At 41.6% G+C, this 19,458-nt stretch overlaps 1 protein-coding gene across 2 annotated transcripts in view; it reads left to right on the top strand.

The window, feature by feature from the left end:
* The window catches only part of LOC117381318 (roundabout homolog 1-like), a 98,651-nt gene that overhangs the window by 56,197 nt on the left and 22,996 nt on the right, over positions 1-19,458 (top strand). For both annotated transcript variants that reach the window (XM_055226375.1, XM_033978267.2), the window contains exons 3-6: positions 7,430-7,587; positions 16,906-17,026; positions 18,095-18,233; positions 18,339-18,466. In XM_055226375.1, the coding sequence (XP_055082350.1) occupies positions 7,430-7,587; positions 16,906-17,026; positions 18,095-18,233; positions 18,339-18,466 (546 nt within the window). The remainder of the gene's footprint in view (positions 1-7,429; positions 7,588-16,905; positions 17,027-18,094; positions 18,234-18,338; positions 18,467-19,458) is intronic.

Genomic DNA, 19,458 nt, shown 5'->3' with positions numbered 1-19,458 from the left:
ATGTTCAAACGTTCACCTTTGTCCTGCACATAGTAGTAAGGAGCAAATCAATACATGACTCTGGTGCCTGATGTAAATAATATCCTCCAGGCATTTCTGATATATCATGTTCTGGTGAATAAAGCGATCAGAATGACTCAGTGACCTTGACCTTTGAACCGGAAGCAAAACAGTAAGGGGAGAATAAACATCACTGTTGGCTATAGTAGTAATAGTAGCAGTAGTAGTAGTAGTAATAGTAGCAGATAGTGGTAGATTTTTTTTTTTTTTTATGTTAAGTAGTGAAAAATCGAAGCAAGACATTTATTTTATTTATTTATTAGTTCATTTGAATAGGTACAATGCACATTAATAAACATTTCTGTAAATGTGCCAGTAGCTGTACAGCTAGTTTCCAACTGTTGTCGCCAGGCAAGGTGTGAAATGCCCGCACAAGAGACAAAATGTACATTATATATAAAAAGTGAGTGCAATTATATAAAAGATTAAAAGCCATATAAAAGCAGATTACTGGGTGAAACATATAACAAGACATAGACTTGCACAACAACAGAAGTCAACAAGAATGACACAGACTGCCCTTTAAAAAGACCAAAATGTAGTTCTTTGCAGAGCACATTCTGTTACCTAAATAACTGCAACCTTTGTAATTTGATAACTGAACCAACTCAAAGTGTGATTTCAATGCAGTTGCAACATATTGTGCAGCCCTAGGGTTAAGTCTACTTTTCCATTGGCAGTCAGAGCTTTCTAACCTCCAATTCACCCAGATTTTGGACATTTCACTAATTCCCCTAATCTGCTTCATGTCCATGTCTTTCCATATCTGTCCTTTCCTTGTTCTTCTTCGAGGTTTTTTCTCCTTGTCTTCCTCCTGTCTTTCTCCTTACAGGGGGATAGGATGAGTGGCGGAGATTAGAAGAAGGTTGCACAATCCTTTTAGCTGGTTTTAGCGTCTGCTGCTCAGGACTGATGTGTTCTGCATGTGCATCAACAGGATTACAGTGTCAGAACAATGTCCATGAACTGATGAAGAGCTATCACGTTTCCCATAGTGTAGTTCAGGGCACATCAGACACAGGTGCATAATGTTTGAACTACTGTCACTGTAAGGAGAGGCTGGATAAACTTACTATCGTATATCTGTCAGGCACTCCTCTAACACCACTCTACTCTGCTGATTTTTAACATAACACATGAGGAGAATGTTATTTTTATATTCTTTTTGTGCTTTTGCCCATAATTTTACAGCAAAAACACAAAGGTTATAGTAAGTAGCCTAGGCTTCAAAGTTTGTAATATTTATCAGCACATTGGTCTCATTAAAGGTGGTGGTGGAGGTGCTGCTTGTATCCATGGAGATGCTATTGCTTTATCTATAATGCCCCACAGTGTAAAAGTAACCATATCTATCTCTATGAAGACAAGAAGGTGGTGCCGTCAGGTGCAGTTACGGGTCAAATCTGTGGAGAGGGAACAAGGCTCACTGTAAGAATGCATGTTTTGAGGTATTCTTCAACAGTTAAAACACCAGGAATGAAACAAATACTATAGAGTTAGGTTTAGTGCTATACGGTAATAATATCTTTATGGAGACAAGCAGGGGGCAGACTCTCTAATAGAAAAAAAATGACATAGTGCTTCTTTAAATGTAATACTAAAACGGCTATTAAGTTAGCTGTCAGTATAAAATGTGAACCAATGAAACAAATACTGTTATACAAGAGTCCATATCCACTCATACTTGTGTAATATAAGTTATATAATTTCAAGTGAAAGTGAAATTGATGATGCACCAATTAATACTAATGACTTTCAGAGGTCTCACACTGGAAGCTATTACCTTTTTGTGGAGCATGTCGTTTTTGTGAGTTCTCTGAGGGCATTCTCCTTGTATTCAAAGACATGTTAAGTGAATTAGCAAGTAAATTGCCTCTACTAATGAATGTTAGCTCACTATGTTGTCTGTTGGATGTATACTTGGAGCATGTGGCTCAGTGTTCAGACAGGCATTATTTATAACCACCTTAACCATGTCGAAGTTGATCCAGGCAGTGAAATGCATAAGCCATGATGGATGGATGCTATTTTGTATCACCGGTCTCTGGTTTTGTAGGATAAACCAAACAAATGCCATAGTGTTTGAAAACTTCACATGCACAGTTTGAATATAAATGGCACAATGCAGCAGAACAAAGAAAGATTTGAAAGTAGCGATAAAAAGCATACCATTTTGATCAACAACCAACGTAACCTAGAGCTGAACCTCTGTGTGAGAGCTCTTTTGTGTAGAGTTAATTGGCGTGGCTAGCACAGATAGATTTATAGCCTGGCATGTAGAAAAATCACTTTGCCCTGGGACTTTTGGTCTAATGATTTGTATGCAGTAGTATGATTTAAATACGGGAGCTTTGGGAAGGCAGCGGTGAATTTTAGTTTCCTAGGAAAGAATTGTCTGTTAGTTTCTAGTTTCTAAAAAACCTCATGTGGCGTAGTCTGCATGAGCTAATATATGTGCGTAGTATGATTTGTATATGCAGGAGATGTGGTTATATTGGATTTGCTTGGTTGGTAGTTCATATAATGTTATTGAGTTTGGTATATAGGGCCCACTGGACTTCCTGTTGAAGCACATGCCGTCTCTGTGTCAGTCTGACCACCTATATGAGCGAAACGTGCTGTTTTTTACTGAGCAGCCTACAGCTTTCTCTCTCTGCAGGATAGTGATTTTGTGAGGGCAGAGCAGCGAAGAGGAGGGAGGCGAGAGAGATGGGTAGAAGCGCAGAGGTAGAGGGGTAGTGAGAGGTCACCAGATGGATTGTGGGAAAAGTCAAGGATTTCATATCTGCTGGGATTGGCCTACTGCTGTATTTTTAAGGTGAGCAGAGGGTATTTATTATATTTATTTCTAAGTTTGAGCCTTGGGATATTTCATCCAAAGCAGGCGGGTGTGTTTGAGACCACTGGTGCTGGGAAAATTTAGCCTTCGGACAGTTTAATAGCAGTCTGCTTAGTTTTATGAAGATGCAGCTCCTGTATATTTTAGAGTCCCATGTCTGATGTGGACTTAAAATTGTAAGCCTATGCAAAAACCTACACATATTAGATAAAGTTTAAGCATCCATGGAAACATCTATAAACCGTTAAGAACTCCTGGACAATGCACTTTTCAATTATTCTGAACATCTGACTCTCAAGTGCATTTTCATAACTCATTTTTAAGACTGCAGGTCTGTTATGTTGCTCTTATTGCCAGCATTACTAACATTATAATTACATAAACATAAGGGAAGGGTTTATGAGTAGAATAAAGGTCATTGTGGCCCAGAGTCCAGATATTTTGCTATTACTGCCTCGACTGATTATAAAAGCTTTTGAAATGGCCTCCTCTGCTTAGCAGTAATTAATCCTCTTTGTTTCAGTTATACTATTTGCTTTTGATAACATTTAAATAAAAATGTGCTAAAAATCATCTCTGCTCAGATATAAGTGGCATTTTACTCAGCAGATTGGCACAGTGCTAATTATACTGCAGCTTTCCAGAGTTGGAAGTGCAGCTCTGCACAGCTGGTGTCCTACATTTGGCCAGTCTGGGCTATAATTGATATTTAAGCATCAGTACATTACATTATTGTTAATGCTGATTTTGGGGACATTTAAATTATAGCAGTGCCAACATAATGGCTACCCAGATGTGCAGTGGTCAAAGGCACATGTGGCGCCGACTGAAAGAGCAAAGCAAGTTTAGTTTCAGGTCCTTTTTTAAATATGATGAGTCAAAGTGAAGCGCTTGAAGAAGTATATTAGGGAAAGGCTTGTTTTTAGAATTTGTAACACATTGTGGGACACTCACAAATGTAACAAATGTCTGGGTGGGGCACATCTTGGGTAATAGCCATTGTATCTTCCTCATCATCCAGCAAATATTGTTTGTTCTTCCCCAGTAAAATGTTAGCGACACTGTGCTTTGTATGACTCCAGCCTGTCCACAGTCACATCTCAGAGCCGTGCATAGTGATAACTGTCTCTGCTCCATTGTGCTCTTGTTGTGTTTTGGACTTGGTGTTCCTTTTTCATGCTGTTCATGTCTACACAGAGACTTATTGGAGCAGGCTGTGGTAGTAGCTCTTTCATATGTCGGCTTCGACTCTGGAGGACTAACAACGAGTCAGACACTGTCAGATCCAGGAGAGCAGGGCCACGGGCTGCTGCTTTGAAGTGGGCTGTGAGATTCTCATCTGCAGGGATCAGATGAAGGCACAAAAGAAGATAGCAAGAGGTGCAAAGCTCGAGCTAAACAGGCATCTATGGACCTCGAGGTGGGATATGCAGTCCAGAGCCTCGCCCACATGCTGCTGGCTTTAGATGTGTATGAGAAAGAGTTGTATTGTAAATAGGGCTATGGAAAAATGTCAATATATCGTGAAGATTGTAAATTTGGTGATACAATATTGATATTGTGGGCTGCTGTATCAATATATCACCTTGAGATGTTTTTTTACCATACCATTTTGTTGCTTGTTTAAAGAAAGAGAACTTAATTACACCATCCACTGGACATTTCACTGTGATTAAAATGGGTGTTTTTCATATTAAGTTTGTGCCATACTGTTGTTGTATGTGAAGGACCCTGTGATTCCCAGCCCAAATAGTAAACATAAACAATTTGTGCATATGACTTACTCAGACTTGATGTTTAGAATGAAGCGATAACAAACCACTTTTCTTTGACAGGATTAAGTTTTTGAAGTTCACTTAAAAAGGTACAAACTTAAGAATTATTCCCAATCAAGCACACCGGCACTAAAATAATGTCATCTTTTAACAGCAAGCAGTAAAAATGAATGGCTGGAGGTTGTCCTTTCTTCACAAGTCCTCAGTATCAGGGCACTTGGCAGGCTGTTCACGTGGAGTTAATCAGGCAACATAAAAAATGAAGCCTACTAAATTCATTAATTAATCTTTTTATTCCTGCACAGCTCAGACTAGTTTTAAATTATTCCGGTGCTTAGCTGCAAGGCAAATTGGTACTCAAGGCATGTGAAATAAACATTAGGTGGTTTATCTATTGATGCAAGACATAAGCAGGGAATGAAATGTTTTGGAGTGTACTGGATAAAGTTTGTTTTGTAATTGATTTTGTGTATTAGAGAAAGACTTGGGAAAGCGAAATGGGAAAGCAAGGCAAATTCTTATCATATTTTTGGGGTTTGGCAGTGTAGTATTTACATATTGCATGCTTGTATGCTTTTAATTCAGGCATGCATAATTTCTTGTTGCAGCGTAATGCCTAGTTAGACTGCTCCTTTTGAGAAAAATAAACACTTTACATACACATGGCCTAAATTATTCCAATTGCTAACTTTGCATAACTCAAATGAGCCACACTGTATTTCATAAGATTATTCAAAGCTGGAGTAAGCAATATTTTGGGTGAGGTTGCTGAAAAGATGCATATCTAACTCTATAATTTCAGTTTGCAAAGTGACATGGGTGTGCTTTCTTTCACAGCCAATTATACGTGTTGAAATCCTGTCAGAGTAGGTCTGTTCAAATGCAGTTTATGTAATGTTCGGCTTTGACTGGCTGATTGCATTTAGCACCACTTTACATTACAGACACGTAGCACGAAAAGAACTTTTACACAGCATATTTTTGTTTGGGGACTAAGTCAAAACAGACTGTTAGTATTGTTATCCATATCCCTCAATGGTACATCATGATAAAAAAAGAATGCTTTCAAAATGTATGTTGGATCGCGTTCCTCGATAATCTATGAAACCAGGAAAATCTAAAATCTAGAATATTTGAGAATTCCCGAGAATTTCTGAAACAGTTCCTTGATCAAAGCATGCTATTTGTTTGATTAAACATTTGGACCGTGGACCTCACTCGAATTTAATACCAGATGTGTAATCGGATTTTCAGATCAGAATCTTCAGATCAGTCAACGCACCTCGCTGACTGTACACCTCTGACGTACTTTCGCCTCTTCCTGTCTGAAACTCCAGCCATGTCCTTGCGTCTCACGGGGAATGCCTTTTATCATGTGACATAGCGGAGCCTGTGCTGTAGGATGTAGAGTGAAGGGGGGTTGGGGGTGGTCTCGTCGGGACAGCTGTTTCCCATCAGCTTTCAGTGGACCGGAGTGAGGCTGGTCGCAGCTCTGCTCTGTGGATCAGAAGCCGCTGTGGGGAGGGGGCTCAAGAGAGATGTGCGGGGGCCCAAATGCGTCCAATTAGAAGGTCATCCCAATTTGTTCTCCCATATCCGCGGTGCTCTTCGGGAATCCAGGGCCCTGCTTTAGTTCCATGTTACATACAAATCCTTATGCCAGGAGGTGAATGGGTTGCTGCCATCTGGGAGTCATTACGCCTTTTCCTCCATTGTTTCCTGTCTTTTCACCCCAGTCCAGCTCCACCGAGCTCTAGCTTTAGCTCTTTGTTGGCGCAGGTTCCATTGGCTTGGCTTGTTCAGGTTCGAAGCCCCCCCAATCCCTTCCCTGTTCCCGTCTGTGTAATTTAAAACTGGGAATGCTTAGCGGCAGTCACTCATGCACGGGGCGTCTGCATTAGCACATGTTGTTCACCTCATCAGCAACAGGAATGTTTGGCAAGATGTTTTGATTCATCATGCATCCATTTTCACCACGTCGCCCTATTTGCAATATATTTCTCCTTGGCTGTAATCATGCAAATAATAGTTGGGAATCATTTGAAGCAATTTCACGACACGTTTTACTTTTAAAAAGGCATTCCACTTCAGAGGAATTTTCTGGAGCTGTTTGCATCTTGAGGCTTTTCAGTGGAGACAGGAAGGAGCTAGCTTGTGGCCACCAGAAATCACACTCATCTTTTAGACTCGGTGGATTGGATGCAAGTTTGCGTGGTCTTCGCTTCAGCTGGATTTTTTTTCCCTTGTGGAAAAATGATAAATTGCTCTGCTATAGCTTTCTGTTTAAATCTTTCACTGGTGCACTGCAGGGTTGTGTCGTCTTGTCTTTTTCACTGTCAGACGTCAAGACATTTTCTTTCACGTAGACTTATCTCAAAATATCTCATTGTGTTTGAGAAAGGTTTTCAGCAGTAGAAGAAGATAATAAGAAAAAAAAAGCAAAATTCTGTTAAGAAAAATATCATGCTTGGGGTTTCTACAACCCTTTATTATGTTGTCGTCAAATGGAAGTCAGAAGGTTGTATTTTCATTGACAAGTACACAATATCCTGCTGTTAGAGTGGGTAAAGTAGTGGTCTAAAGAACACTATTTCACGATGATTGACAATAAAAATGCTCTTTTTGAAAAACCTTGTGCTCAGAATTCATATTTTAAAGAGAAAAGAAAAACAACCTTGAAATTAGCCTCAATTGTAAATGTGTACTCGTAACCTCCTGCCCCCATTGTGACTGTGGTCCTTTCCGTGTTTTATAGTTCTCCGAGATGACTTCAGACAGAACCCAGTGGATGTGATGGTTGCCGTGGGTGAGCCTGCGGTGCTGGAGTGTCAGCCTCCACGTGGACACCCTGAACCCACCATCTCTTGGAGGAAAGACGGCTCCAGTTTGGACGATAGGGATGAACGCATCACGGTATACTGTTGATTTTACATTATGCATATTTGACTTGGTGTTGCACTGCGTGTTGCACAACAATATCACAAAGAAAGGTATCATTCATAGTTCTGTTATGTATACATGGAGTGAACCAAGATTTACCAGCAGGAGTTTACTTCCCATGGGTTTCAGAAACAAAAAACAAATAAATCACATTTTTAAACAAAATATCCTATCCTATCATGGTGAAAATGTTGCATATAATAGGCTAATACCCATGAATTAGATTATATCACCAAAAAAAACCCCATCAAGTATCAAGTTCTTTAATCACTCTCCAGATTGATTTTGTAATTTTGTAGCCTTGACAACACATTATTGCAGTCTTAATATATATTGGTGTTCTTTAAATGTTGAATGACAATATAAAGCTTGTCTACTAGTTAAAGACTCGAGGATGCTTTGAGCTTGAAGTGTGCTCTGTTGTCTTGCCTTGCTTTTCAGAATTACTGGTGTAAAATAAGAGATGAAATGACACTATTTGTTGGCGCTGTAATAATCAAAAATTAGTCAAGCTGGTGGTGCTTGTAGCAAAACAAAAGACTGTCAAAATGATCTCAAAGCTTGAATAGATATTTAGAATACAAAATGTTCTGAAGCATGAAGGTATTTTCACTCTTTTGGTTTCCTCCGGTGAATATAATTGTTCTAAAACTTTTTTGATATAAGATAGTGAGAGCTTTAAATTGATTAATCTCTGAAATTAAAATGATGCATCAGTGAAGATTTCGCCTGATCCTTTACCTGTAGGATGAAAGGATTTGCATCTCCAAAAATGAGCCGTTATTACTAATTCCTCACAGGTATCTCTTTATCTTATGTAGCCATCTATGTGTCTAAGTAAACAACGTTATCGTCTTTATTATCAAAACCTTATTTAGATTTGCAATTATAGATAGAGAATATAACTCCAAACAAAAGTAATTGCTCTTTTTTCTTGTCTGTACAACTGATGATAAAATACATAATAATAACAGTATTACATGCGCGGCTCTCAGAAGCTTATATATAAGGCTGTCACAAAGCGGGACTGTATATTGATTTTCCCTTGCAGTTTTGTGTACATTGAACTGATTCGGGGCCCTCGAGGCATCAGATGTATTAGAGCAGTAAAAGCACAAAACAGGTTAGCTATCACTCCACTTCCTATGCCTGTACTTCCTATACCCCAGCCGCCCCCATAATTGAATGTGTGTATATGTGAGTGTGTTGATTTGTTTATCTGAATGCCAGCGTACGTACAGGAGATGCAGCCGAGCAGTTTCAAAGCCCATCTTAGTGCGGAGTGACAGGTAGAGTGTCTCTGGGGGGCTGCGATGGACAGAGCATCAATGTGTGATTTAAGGAGCAGCGTAGATCACAGCCAGAGGGGGGCTCCTTAGAGATAACACACAAAGACTGTTTGGGCTTTGTACTTCCAATACTTCTATGTTGTTCTGTCCAATCAGCTCCCTTTATATGGAAATATGTCTTAGCCATTAAAGTTTGCTGCTCAAAGACTTCTCGAGGAAGGAGGAGTCCACCACAAACTAATTTATGGCTACTATAGACTGCAACTACTCCCAGTATTTCCCCTGTGTCCTAAGCCATTATTTATTAATAATCATATGTATGCTTACATCAAGCTTTTAATTATGAGTCGCTCCCTACACATCGGCAAAGTGTGATGTATTGATTTTAATTAAAAAGTGAAATGCTCTTATGAAGCAAAAATGTGAAAGTCGTTTATATTGCATTTAGAGGCCCTTGAAGCGATACACGTGTTATAGGTGTATACAGACTCTATTCATAATATTGAAGATGGATGCTCACTAAAACCCATCATGCACTAGAACCATAACAGATCAAAAGACAAAACCTCCATTTAAGTATGAAAAATACCCTCATGCCTATCATACATGTTCAGTGAATGTCTCTAATTGGCGAGTTTCATTGTTATTTTGCTTGTGGAAGGATAACGTGGCAGGCTAAGCTATGTAGTGTGCAAAATGTTCCATAATGCTTTATTCGGTATATCATTTTATGGATTGAGATATTTGGAGGTATTGTGTGTCGCCATGGAAAACAATTTAAAATGACTGCCTACTGTATTGAAATGCCTTATGTATAGGACAATGCCCACCTTGTCTTATGATAATGTAACATTAGTTTTTTCATGTGTGCTTTTGCTTTACATCACAGTGCAATCTCATACTATCCACTAGAAAGCAGCTATCATATGTAATTAGTACAGATATCCTTCCTGTTGTTCATTTATCTGTGAAGAAGACAGCAAAAAAGACATGAAATTCAAGCTTTGTGCATTCAAAATGTAGGACAGCTAAACCACAGTTGGATTTCCAAGTGGTTGAATCGCTTCTAAAAATGATGAGCGGTCACTTATTTCACTCTTTAATCAGCTGCAGCACTGTGGTATTTACAGCCAATGGTAAAAGTCAATGGCAGTGCTCAAAGTAAGATGTAGTCCACTGGGATTCTTACTGAAGTCATTACACCACCACAATGTTTCACATCGATTCATCAAGAGGCACTAATTACATGGTAGGTCTAGCAGCCATAGCATGTCCAAGAATGCCACATAGAGCTAGATTTGTCCAAAATTCCACCATTACATAATCATAATATCCTTTTAATCAATTGAGTAGTTCAAATTGGTAGGTTCTTTATGACATAGGCTTACATTTAAATCCAGTTGACCAAAAAGAACATATGTTACAGTTGGTTGCCGGAAGTCACGAGAAAGGAGATATGTTGTCTGTAGTACACACATACCATCATCGACTTCTTACTGTAAAAATATGTTTTAGTTTGTACTTTACTTCTATGGATTATCATATATTTGTGCATTTTAAATCTCATTGTCTAATATTATACAGTAAACCCCATTACAGCGAGAATCCCCAAAGATGGAAATCTGTGTTTATTACTCACCTGATAATATGCAGCCAGGAAATGCCATTTTAAATTCTAATGTGCGATGTATAAATCTGTATAAAATATTCCTGCCTTGCCTGGTTTTATCCAATGCAAATACATTCACTTTGTAATACAAATTTAAACAGATGCTGCTCCTCTGCCAGGGAATTTCAAAATAAGGCGGTACTCTATATGCCTTTTCTGTGCCTCCTGTAAATCAGTATTCTGGATCCTGATAGCATTAGCCTTCTAGATATTTTTGATGAGGCTTGCATCAGGCTGTTTCACTTGTTGGGCAGTTGTTTTTCTTGTGTCTTGTTTGCGGCTTAGATCTGGGCCAGAGGGCTCTGACTAATAAATGAAAGGTTGTCGGTTTGATCCCTGCAGCAGAAATTTAATGATAGATTCTGTCTGTTGGTGGTCTGCGGACAGGGCAGAGTGAGGCAGGTGCTGTCCAGTATGATTCTCAATCCCCCACCGCTGCTCTGGCTACATACAGCACTGACCTCATGACCTGTGTGAAAAAATAATGGAATAGACTGGCCTCTGCGCAGTTTGTTTTATAGAGGTGAAGAATATCAGATCAGACATTTTTTTGGCTCACTCTTTTGAACAAAAATGAGACTAGTCAGGCTGTGTTGTAAAGGTGCACTATGACTATGGAACTTTCCTGGTAGGGGGTCCACCATTTGCTATTGTTTTGCCTGAAATGGTTCACAGTATGGCATGTGTTAGTTGCAAAATTATATATATATATATATATATATATATATATATATATATATATATATATATATATATATATATATATATATATATATATATATATATATATATATATATATATATATATCCATCCATCCATCCATCTTCTTCCGCTTTATCCGGGGCCGGGTCGCGGGGGCAGCAGTCTAAGCAGGGACTCCCAGACTTCCCTCACCCCGGACACGTCCTCCAGCTCCTCCGGTGGGACCCCAAGGCGTTCCCAGGCCAGCCGAGAGACATAGTCCCTCCAGCGTGTCCTGGGTCTTCCCCGGGGCCTCCTCCCGGTGGGACATGCCCAGAACACCTCCCTAGGGAGGCGTCCAGGAGGCATCCTGAGCAGATGCCCGAGCCACCTCAGCTGGTTCCTCTCAACGTGTAGGAGCAGCGGCTCTACTCCGAGCTCCTCCCGTGTGACCGAGCTCCTCACCCTATCCCTAAGGGTGCGCCCGGCCACTCTGCGGAGGAAGCCCATTTCAGCCGCTTGTATCCGCGATCTTGTCCTTTCGGTCATTACCCAAAGCTCATGACCATAGGTGAGGGTAGGAACGTAGATTGACCGGTAAATCGAGAGCTTTGCCTTCCGGCTCAGCTCCTTCTTTACCACAACGGACCGATACAGCGACCGCATCACTGCAGACGCTGCACCGATCCGCCTGTCAATCTCACGCTCCATCCTTCCCTCACTCGTGAACAAGACCCCGAGATACTTGAACTCCTCCACTTGGGGCAGAGACTCACCACCCACCCGGAGAGAGCAAACCACCTTTTTCCGGTCGAGAACCATGGCCTCGGATTTGGAGGAGCTGATTCTCATCCCAGCCGCTTCACACTCGGCTGCAAACCGCCCCAGTGCCTGCTGCAGGTCCTGGCTTGAAGAAGCCATCAGGACAACATCATCTGCAAACAGCAGAGATGAAATCCTGTGGTTCCCAAACCAGGCCCCCTCCGGCCCCTGGCTGCGCCTAGAAATTCTGTCCATAAATATAATGAACAGAACCGGTGACAAAGGGCAGCCCTGGCGGAGTCCAACATGCACCGGGAACAGGTCTGACTTACTGCCGGCAATGCGAACACAGCTCCTGCTCCGGTCATACAGGGACCGGACAGCCCTTAGCAAAGAGCTCCGGACCCCATACTCCCAGAGCACCCCCCAAAGGACACCACGAGGGACACGGTCGAATGCCTTCTCCAGATCCACAAAACACATGTGGACTGGTTGGGCATACTCCCATGAGCCCTCGAGGACCCGATGGAGAGTATAGAGCTGGTCCAGTGTTCCACGACCAGGACGAAAACCACACTGCTCCTCCTGAATCCGAGGTTCGACTATCGGCCGGATTCTCCTCTCCAGTACCCTGGAATAGACCTTACCGGGAAGGCTGAGGAGTGTGATTCCCCTGTAATTGGAACACACCCTCCGGTCCCCCTTCTTATACAGAGGGACCACCACCCCGGTCTGCCATTCCACAGGTACTGTCCCCGACCGCCACGCGATGTTGCAGAGACGTGTCAGCCAAGACAGCCCCACAACATCCAGAGACTTGAGGTACTCAGGACGAATCTCGTCCACCCCCGGAGCCTTACCACCGAGGAGCTTGCCAACCACCTCAGTGACTTCAGCCAGGGTGATGGACGAGTCCGCCTCTGGGACCCCAGTTTCTGCTTCCTCCTCGGAAGACGTGACAGTGGGATTGAGGAGATCCTCAAAGTATTCCTTCCACCGCCCGACAACATCCCCAGTCGAAGTCAGCAGCTCTCCACCTGCACTGTAAACAGTGTTGGTGAAGCACTGCTTCCCCCTCCTGAGGCGTCGGACGGTTTGCCAGAATCTCTTTGAGGCCGTCCGATAGTCCTCCTCCATGGCCTCCCCGAACTCCTCCCAACCCCGAGTTTTTGCCTCTGTGACTGCCCGAGCCGCGGCACGCTTGGCCCGCCGGTACTCATCAGCTGCCTCAGGAGTCCCACGAGCCAACAAGGCTCGATAGGACTCCTTCTTCAGCTTGACGGCATCCCTTACTTCCGGTGTCCACCACCGGGTTCGGGGATTGCCGCCGCGACAAGCACCACAGACCTTACGACCACAGCTACGAGCAGCCGCATCGACAATAGAGGTGGAGAACATGGCCCACTCGGAGTCCATGTCTCCAACCTCCCCCGGGATCAGGGAGAAGCTCTCCCGGAGGTGGGAGTTGAAGACCCCCCTGACAGAGGGCTCCGCCAGACGTTCCCAGCAGACCCTCACAATGCGCTTGGGCCTGCCAGGTCTGTCCGGCTTCCTCCTCCGCCAGCGGATCCAACTCACCACCAGGTGGTGATCGGTTGACAGCTCAGCCCCTCTCTTCACCCGAGTGTCCAAGACACGCGGTCGGAGGTCAGATAACACGACAACAAAGTCGATCATCGACCTCCCACCTAGAGTGTCCTGGTGCCACGTGCACCGATGGACACCCTTGTGCTCGAACATGGTGTTCGTTATGGACAAACTGTGACTAGCACAGAAGTCCAATAACAAAACACCGCTCGGGTTCAGATCGGGGAGGCCGTTCCTCCCAATCACGCCCCTCCAAGTGTCACTGTCGTTACCCACATGGGCGTTGAAGTCCCCCAGGAGAACAACGGAGTCCCCGGTTGGTGCACTGTCTAGTACCCCTCCCAGGGACTCCAAGAAGGCGGGGTACTCCGCACTGCTGTTAGGCCCGTAGGCCGACACAACAGTGAGAGACCTGTCCCCGACCCGAAGGCGCAGGGACGCGACCCTCTCGTTCACCGGAGTGAACCCCAACACGCAGCGGCTGAGCTGTGGGGCAATGAGTAAGCCCACACCAGCTCGCCGCCGCTCCCCGCGGGCAACGCCAGAGAAATGGAGAGTCCAACCCCTCTCAAGAAGTTGGGTTCCAGAGCCCAAGCTGTGCGTGGAGGTGAGGCCGACTATATCTAGCCGGTAACGCTCAACCTCCCGCACAAGCTCAGGAGCCTGAGCTATATATATATATATATATATATATATATATATATATATATATATATATATATATATATATATATATATATATATATATATATATATATATATATATATATATATATATATCCTCCTGCTTTGGTTGTGTCACCTCCTTATCTCCATGTAGATAAGTTTAATGCCATTCTGTTGAATATTACAGGCTATTATGTTTCCACAGAGACAAGCGTGGGGCAGATGCTCCACCAAAAAAGTACACAGTACACCTTTAACATAAACATTATTTTTGTAGACATCTTTGCTGCCGCAATGAAATATTTTTAAAATGTGTTTAATTGATAAAGGTAAACAGTTGGTCTGACTAAAAGAAACATGTGCCTCACATTTACAAGTAAATAGACTTTCTAACCCACTGTATAAACCAATTCTCTAGTAATTGGCATTCATTTATAAGAGGCCATAAGTTAATATACGCTAAATTAGCCAATTTAGTTTGAAATTGAGTCAGTATTAGAGAGCTGCCACTGCGTTTTCTATTTGCAATAAGGCATTGGAGCTATAGACCTGTCATATTACTACAAAGTCATTAAACAATTTGTTTGTGTTGCTAGATGATTGCTGATGCGATGTGCATTTCTGATTTATTCAATCTTTCATTGAATTGACTTCACAAGGTCCTAAAGGTAGACTAAGCATTTTTTTTTTTTTTTTTTTTCGTAGGCGTTACGTGACCTGCATGTTTCCATGGAGATGTTTTTTACTTGTTTATTTGAATAGGGCCCAGATACAGCAAACATAGAATAACAATTCAGTAATCTGATGCAGGTATCATAGTGTTTATAGCCGAGGCTAATTCACAACACCAGTCCCCGGAAGAGACTGTACAATTGTTATGCTTTCCCTGGAATGTTCCACAGTATGGCATTATCTGTCTTGCATTTGATCGCTAGCATAAAGAAAATGCATTCTTTTTATGACAAGGGGTGAACCCTCCACCAGAACAGTTTCATAGTGCATCTTTGAAGAAGCCCTGGAAAAAAAAAAAAGAAAAAAAAAAGAAAAAAAAAATTATATATATATATATATATATATATATATATAATATATACATTAAAGGGCCTATGCTATGCTGTTTTCTGACGATATATAATGTTGTTTCCTCATCAAAAACATACCTTGAGTTTTGTTTCATTCACACACGTTTAACACAAAAACCTTCTAATTAAGTTCTCTTCTCAAATGGACATCCCCTTGTTTTTAAACTCCATACATTTCCACTAGAATCATTTCCATTAGAATCATTTTCAGCTCTGGAATTGCGAATCTCTACTAAACTAAAGTTGAAAGGTATTTGTTAACTTGAAAACTACCACTAGCACAGTATTTAGAGCTTTGGAGATGTAGACAGACTAATAATAAAGGATTACTCAGACATGTGTGAATGAAACAAAACACAACTCCAGGTATGTTTTTGATGAGCTAACAATGTTCTAACATGGCTAAAAGGTCACAAGAATCCATTTTGTGTAAAAAATACCAGCACAGTTGTTAATGTTTTCAGCCATTCACTGACAGCACACACAGGACAGTTGATCACTTTCCCTACATGTGTGCGTTTATCCTTTTGTCATAGCTACTGTTTCATATTAAACCAATATTGTCTTGACTGTTTTGCGATATTACAGTGATCTATTTATAAGCATCTGAGTAGAAGCAGGAAAATGTTGCTATTTATAAAAATGAGTTTTTTCAGATGTGCTGCCCATTTACAGTAGCACATCTTTTCTCCACCATTGAGCCATTTGTTTGGGAAGCCTCAGTCCCCTAACCCTACATTGAAAGTGGTATAGAGACAGCTCATGTGGTCTGTGGGGGCGTATGGTGCAAGGATATGAAAGGAATGAAAACAGCATGGAGTGCACATTTCAGGCCCTACTTTGTTGCGTGAATGTGTGTGTTTGACAATGAGTGTGCATACTACAGTGTGCTTCTGAGGCAAAAGTTTTCAGAAAGGCAAAGTACACTGACAGAACATCTGACGAGGGTCTCTACAAAGAGCCCCCGTGCCTTTGTTCCCTGCACTAATGTAGCACCAGATATGAATTATGTAATTTCATAACAGATGACCTTCTGTGCTGCTGTGTGAAAGGCAGGGCGATTTTTATACTTGAATAAAGGTATGCGCAAGACTATCTGCTGTCATGACACCAAGGATGATTGCATTATACAGTTAAGAGATACTATGTGGAGCATGAAGTTCAAGTAAACAACGCGGAGAGGTATGGAACTATGAGAGTATGTGCCTTTGAAAAGTCACCCAAGTCATTACTGTCATTCTGTAACTTTAAAGCTGTACTATGTAACTTTCTGGTAGAGGGTTTGCTGTATGCATGTCGTCTTGGAAATGTTATAGCTTTTTTTTTTATGTTCCACGGTGTCACCATGGAGTTAGATTAGTAAGTCTGTAGACAGGTGAATGCATATTTTTAAGGCTTACAATCAAATAGTTGTAGTTTGGTTTGATAAAGTTTAATGGATTATTGCAGAACATTCCAAGCCAAGCAAAAAACAGGGAGACAAGCAGGTAGCAGACCGTACTAGGAAATTTGCATAGTGCACCTTTAAATCTGTCATTTGTTCTTTTTCTCTAGATTCGCAGTGGGAAGCTCATGATCACCAACACCAGAAAGAGTGACGCTGGCAAATACGTGTGTGTCGGGACCAACATGGTGGGAGAGCGGGAGAGCGAGATCGCTGAACTCACTGTTTTAGGTGAAATATGTCTAATGTGTGGTTTTGAATGCTTTTTTGTGTGGTTTCTTTTCCCTCAAAAGTTCATGGAGGACTTGCCCACCACAGTGCTGCTCAAGACCATTCACACTGAACTATTATTCATAAAAGACCTACTGTTGGGGAGTATGCAGTTGTAGAGCCAAAGCAAAGTAATCCATCTTAATAGGAGTTTTCTAGTGTGTCGCTAGATTTATTTAAAATGGAAGAAATAAAGTTGCAGTATTTTTTGTCAGTGTAAAATCACTGTCATCAGTTCATTCGGTTACTGCTATTTTTAATGGTCCAAGTTAAGGCAGAAACGGTGTTCATGTTTAACGGATTCTTACAAAAAGGAATTCTGTGTTGTGTAAAACTAAAATGTTGTTGTCAAACCGGTAGTATTATGAACTGTGTTCTCTTCATAACAGTATAGTATGTATAATAGTGGCATATATCATTTTAGTTTTCATGGACACTTGTCTTTATGAGTATTATTTATTAAGGGATTGCATTTTATTTATACTTTTATTGTCCGATAGACCCAGATTTACTTGCTGATCTCATCCCAAATCAATCTGAAATCTAATCCACATTGCTGTACTTGCAGTATTTTGCCATCTACTAATACCTCCATCAAATAGTCGTATAAGTCAAATTATGAACACTAAAAATCCTTTAAATATCTACACTTGCTGAATTCAATGCTAGGCCCAGGATCTATAGCTAACTATAAGTCATACAACTCACTACTCTGCTTTATAACCCACTCAGCTCTTTCTCCCAGAAGAATAGACAGAGCTATTATTAATATCATGTCATCAGCTGACCTTGCATAGAGATTGAGTTTGCAGTATAATATCCCATAAAGCCATTCAAGGCTAGGAGATTATTTGTGAATGCAGATACATGCTTTCTACATGTTGTGCATAATACATGACTCCAGTGGAAATGGATCACATTTTAACCATGTCAGACCCCAGTCATGAAATTGCTTTAATTGCCAGGTTTTCCATAAGGAGTCATACTAATGATTTTAATGCGTCTCCTGGTTTGTTCTGTCACACCCAGAGAGGCCGACCTTTGTGAAGCGGCCCAACAACGTGGTGGTGCTGGCGGACGAGAGCGTGGAGTTTCAGTGTGTGGTTCAAGGAGACCCTGTTCCCACCGTGCGCTGGAGGAAAGATGATTCTGACTTGCCTAAGGGCAGGTAATACACAAAGGCCTTCACTGCACAGCCTAATTCACCATGCAAGCATGCGTTTCAACTTGTGCTTTCATCTCCCGATACACTGTGTCCGTGCTGCCTCCACAGATTTGAAATCCTAGAGGACCATACCTTGATTGTTCGCCAGGTGACCTCTTTGGATGAGGGCTCCTATACATGCGTGGTGGAGAACATGGTGGGCAAGTCCGAAGCATCGGCCACGCTCACCGTACATGGTCAGTAGTCATCAATGGCTCTTGTGCTGTTTACTCTGTGCATTTAACATACCTTTGCATGGGCATTTGACTTTCACACAAGCTCTATATATATCCTAGTTCCATGAGTTAGCTGGTTTGACCTGTCCATAACATCAGTCCACATAAGAGAAAGTTAATATTTTCAAAGGGTATAGAAAGTAATTAGATACTATAACAACAATAACAACAAATGCTGCACAAAAATACTAAAAGTATTTTGCAATGGCAGACCCATAGACAGCAGCATTAGTAACAGTAGTAGTGGAAGTAAACAAGTATTGCTAGTAGCAGTTACTGTAGTTGTTGGGCAGACTACATGCCATGTCACAAAGATGCAGAACTATGAATGTTTTTGCTATTTTTTTACTTGGATACACATGGATTACTTCTATTGTCATCTCTGTTATTCTCAAGCAGCAAATATACCTATTGGCCATTCTTATGAACAAGCTCGTGTAGCTGTGTGTTTACATTCACTTGTTATAGTAATGGTGGATCAGCCAAGCAAAGCATGCAAGATAAATGTTTTCTCCAGCGCAGAAAATGGATTCATTTGGCTAAAGTGTCCCGCCACAGTTTCGCCCTCAAGTTCTTAAATCATTTGCAGGAAATGAGTGGTGAGACACTTCTCATCCTCCCACTATGTAAACACATATAGAGGGACGCAGTGGGTGACACCGGCTGGGGACAGTAGGACTTAATTAAAGATAAGGCAGGACTGGTGCATGCTGGGAAATGACATGGTTCCAATTACAGTGTCTTCTCCCGCATTCACAAAAACAAGGCAGTGGGAGCAGGGGACCATGGCTAATTTGGGCAATAAATGGGAAACAGCAACAACTAGCAGAAGAGTCGCAATTGTCACAGTGAGGGAAAAGCTATTTGCACAATATTATCATCAAAATTACTTGCTTGAAAATCAGAGGTGGCAGAAATATGTATAATAAGTTAAACTATAGTCATTTGAATAC

Source organism: Periophthalmus magnuspinnatus, chromosome 14 (assembly GCF_009829125.3).
Source record: "Periophthalmus magnuspinnatus isolate fPerMag1 chromosome 14, fPerMag1.2.pri, whole genome shotgun sequence".
Classification (NCBI taxonomy): domain Eukaryota; kingdom Metazoa; phylum Chordata; class Actinopteri; order Gobiiformes; family Gobiidae; genus Periophthalmus; species Periophthalmus magnuspinnatus.
Note: the sequence above shows the minus strand (reverse complement) of the source record. Positions and strands in the feature narration are given on the sequence as shown.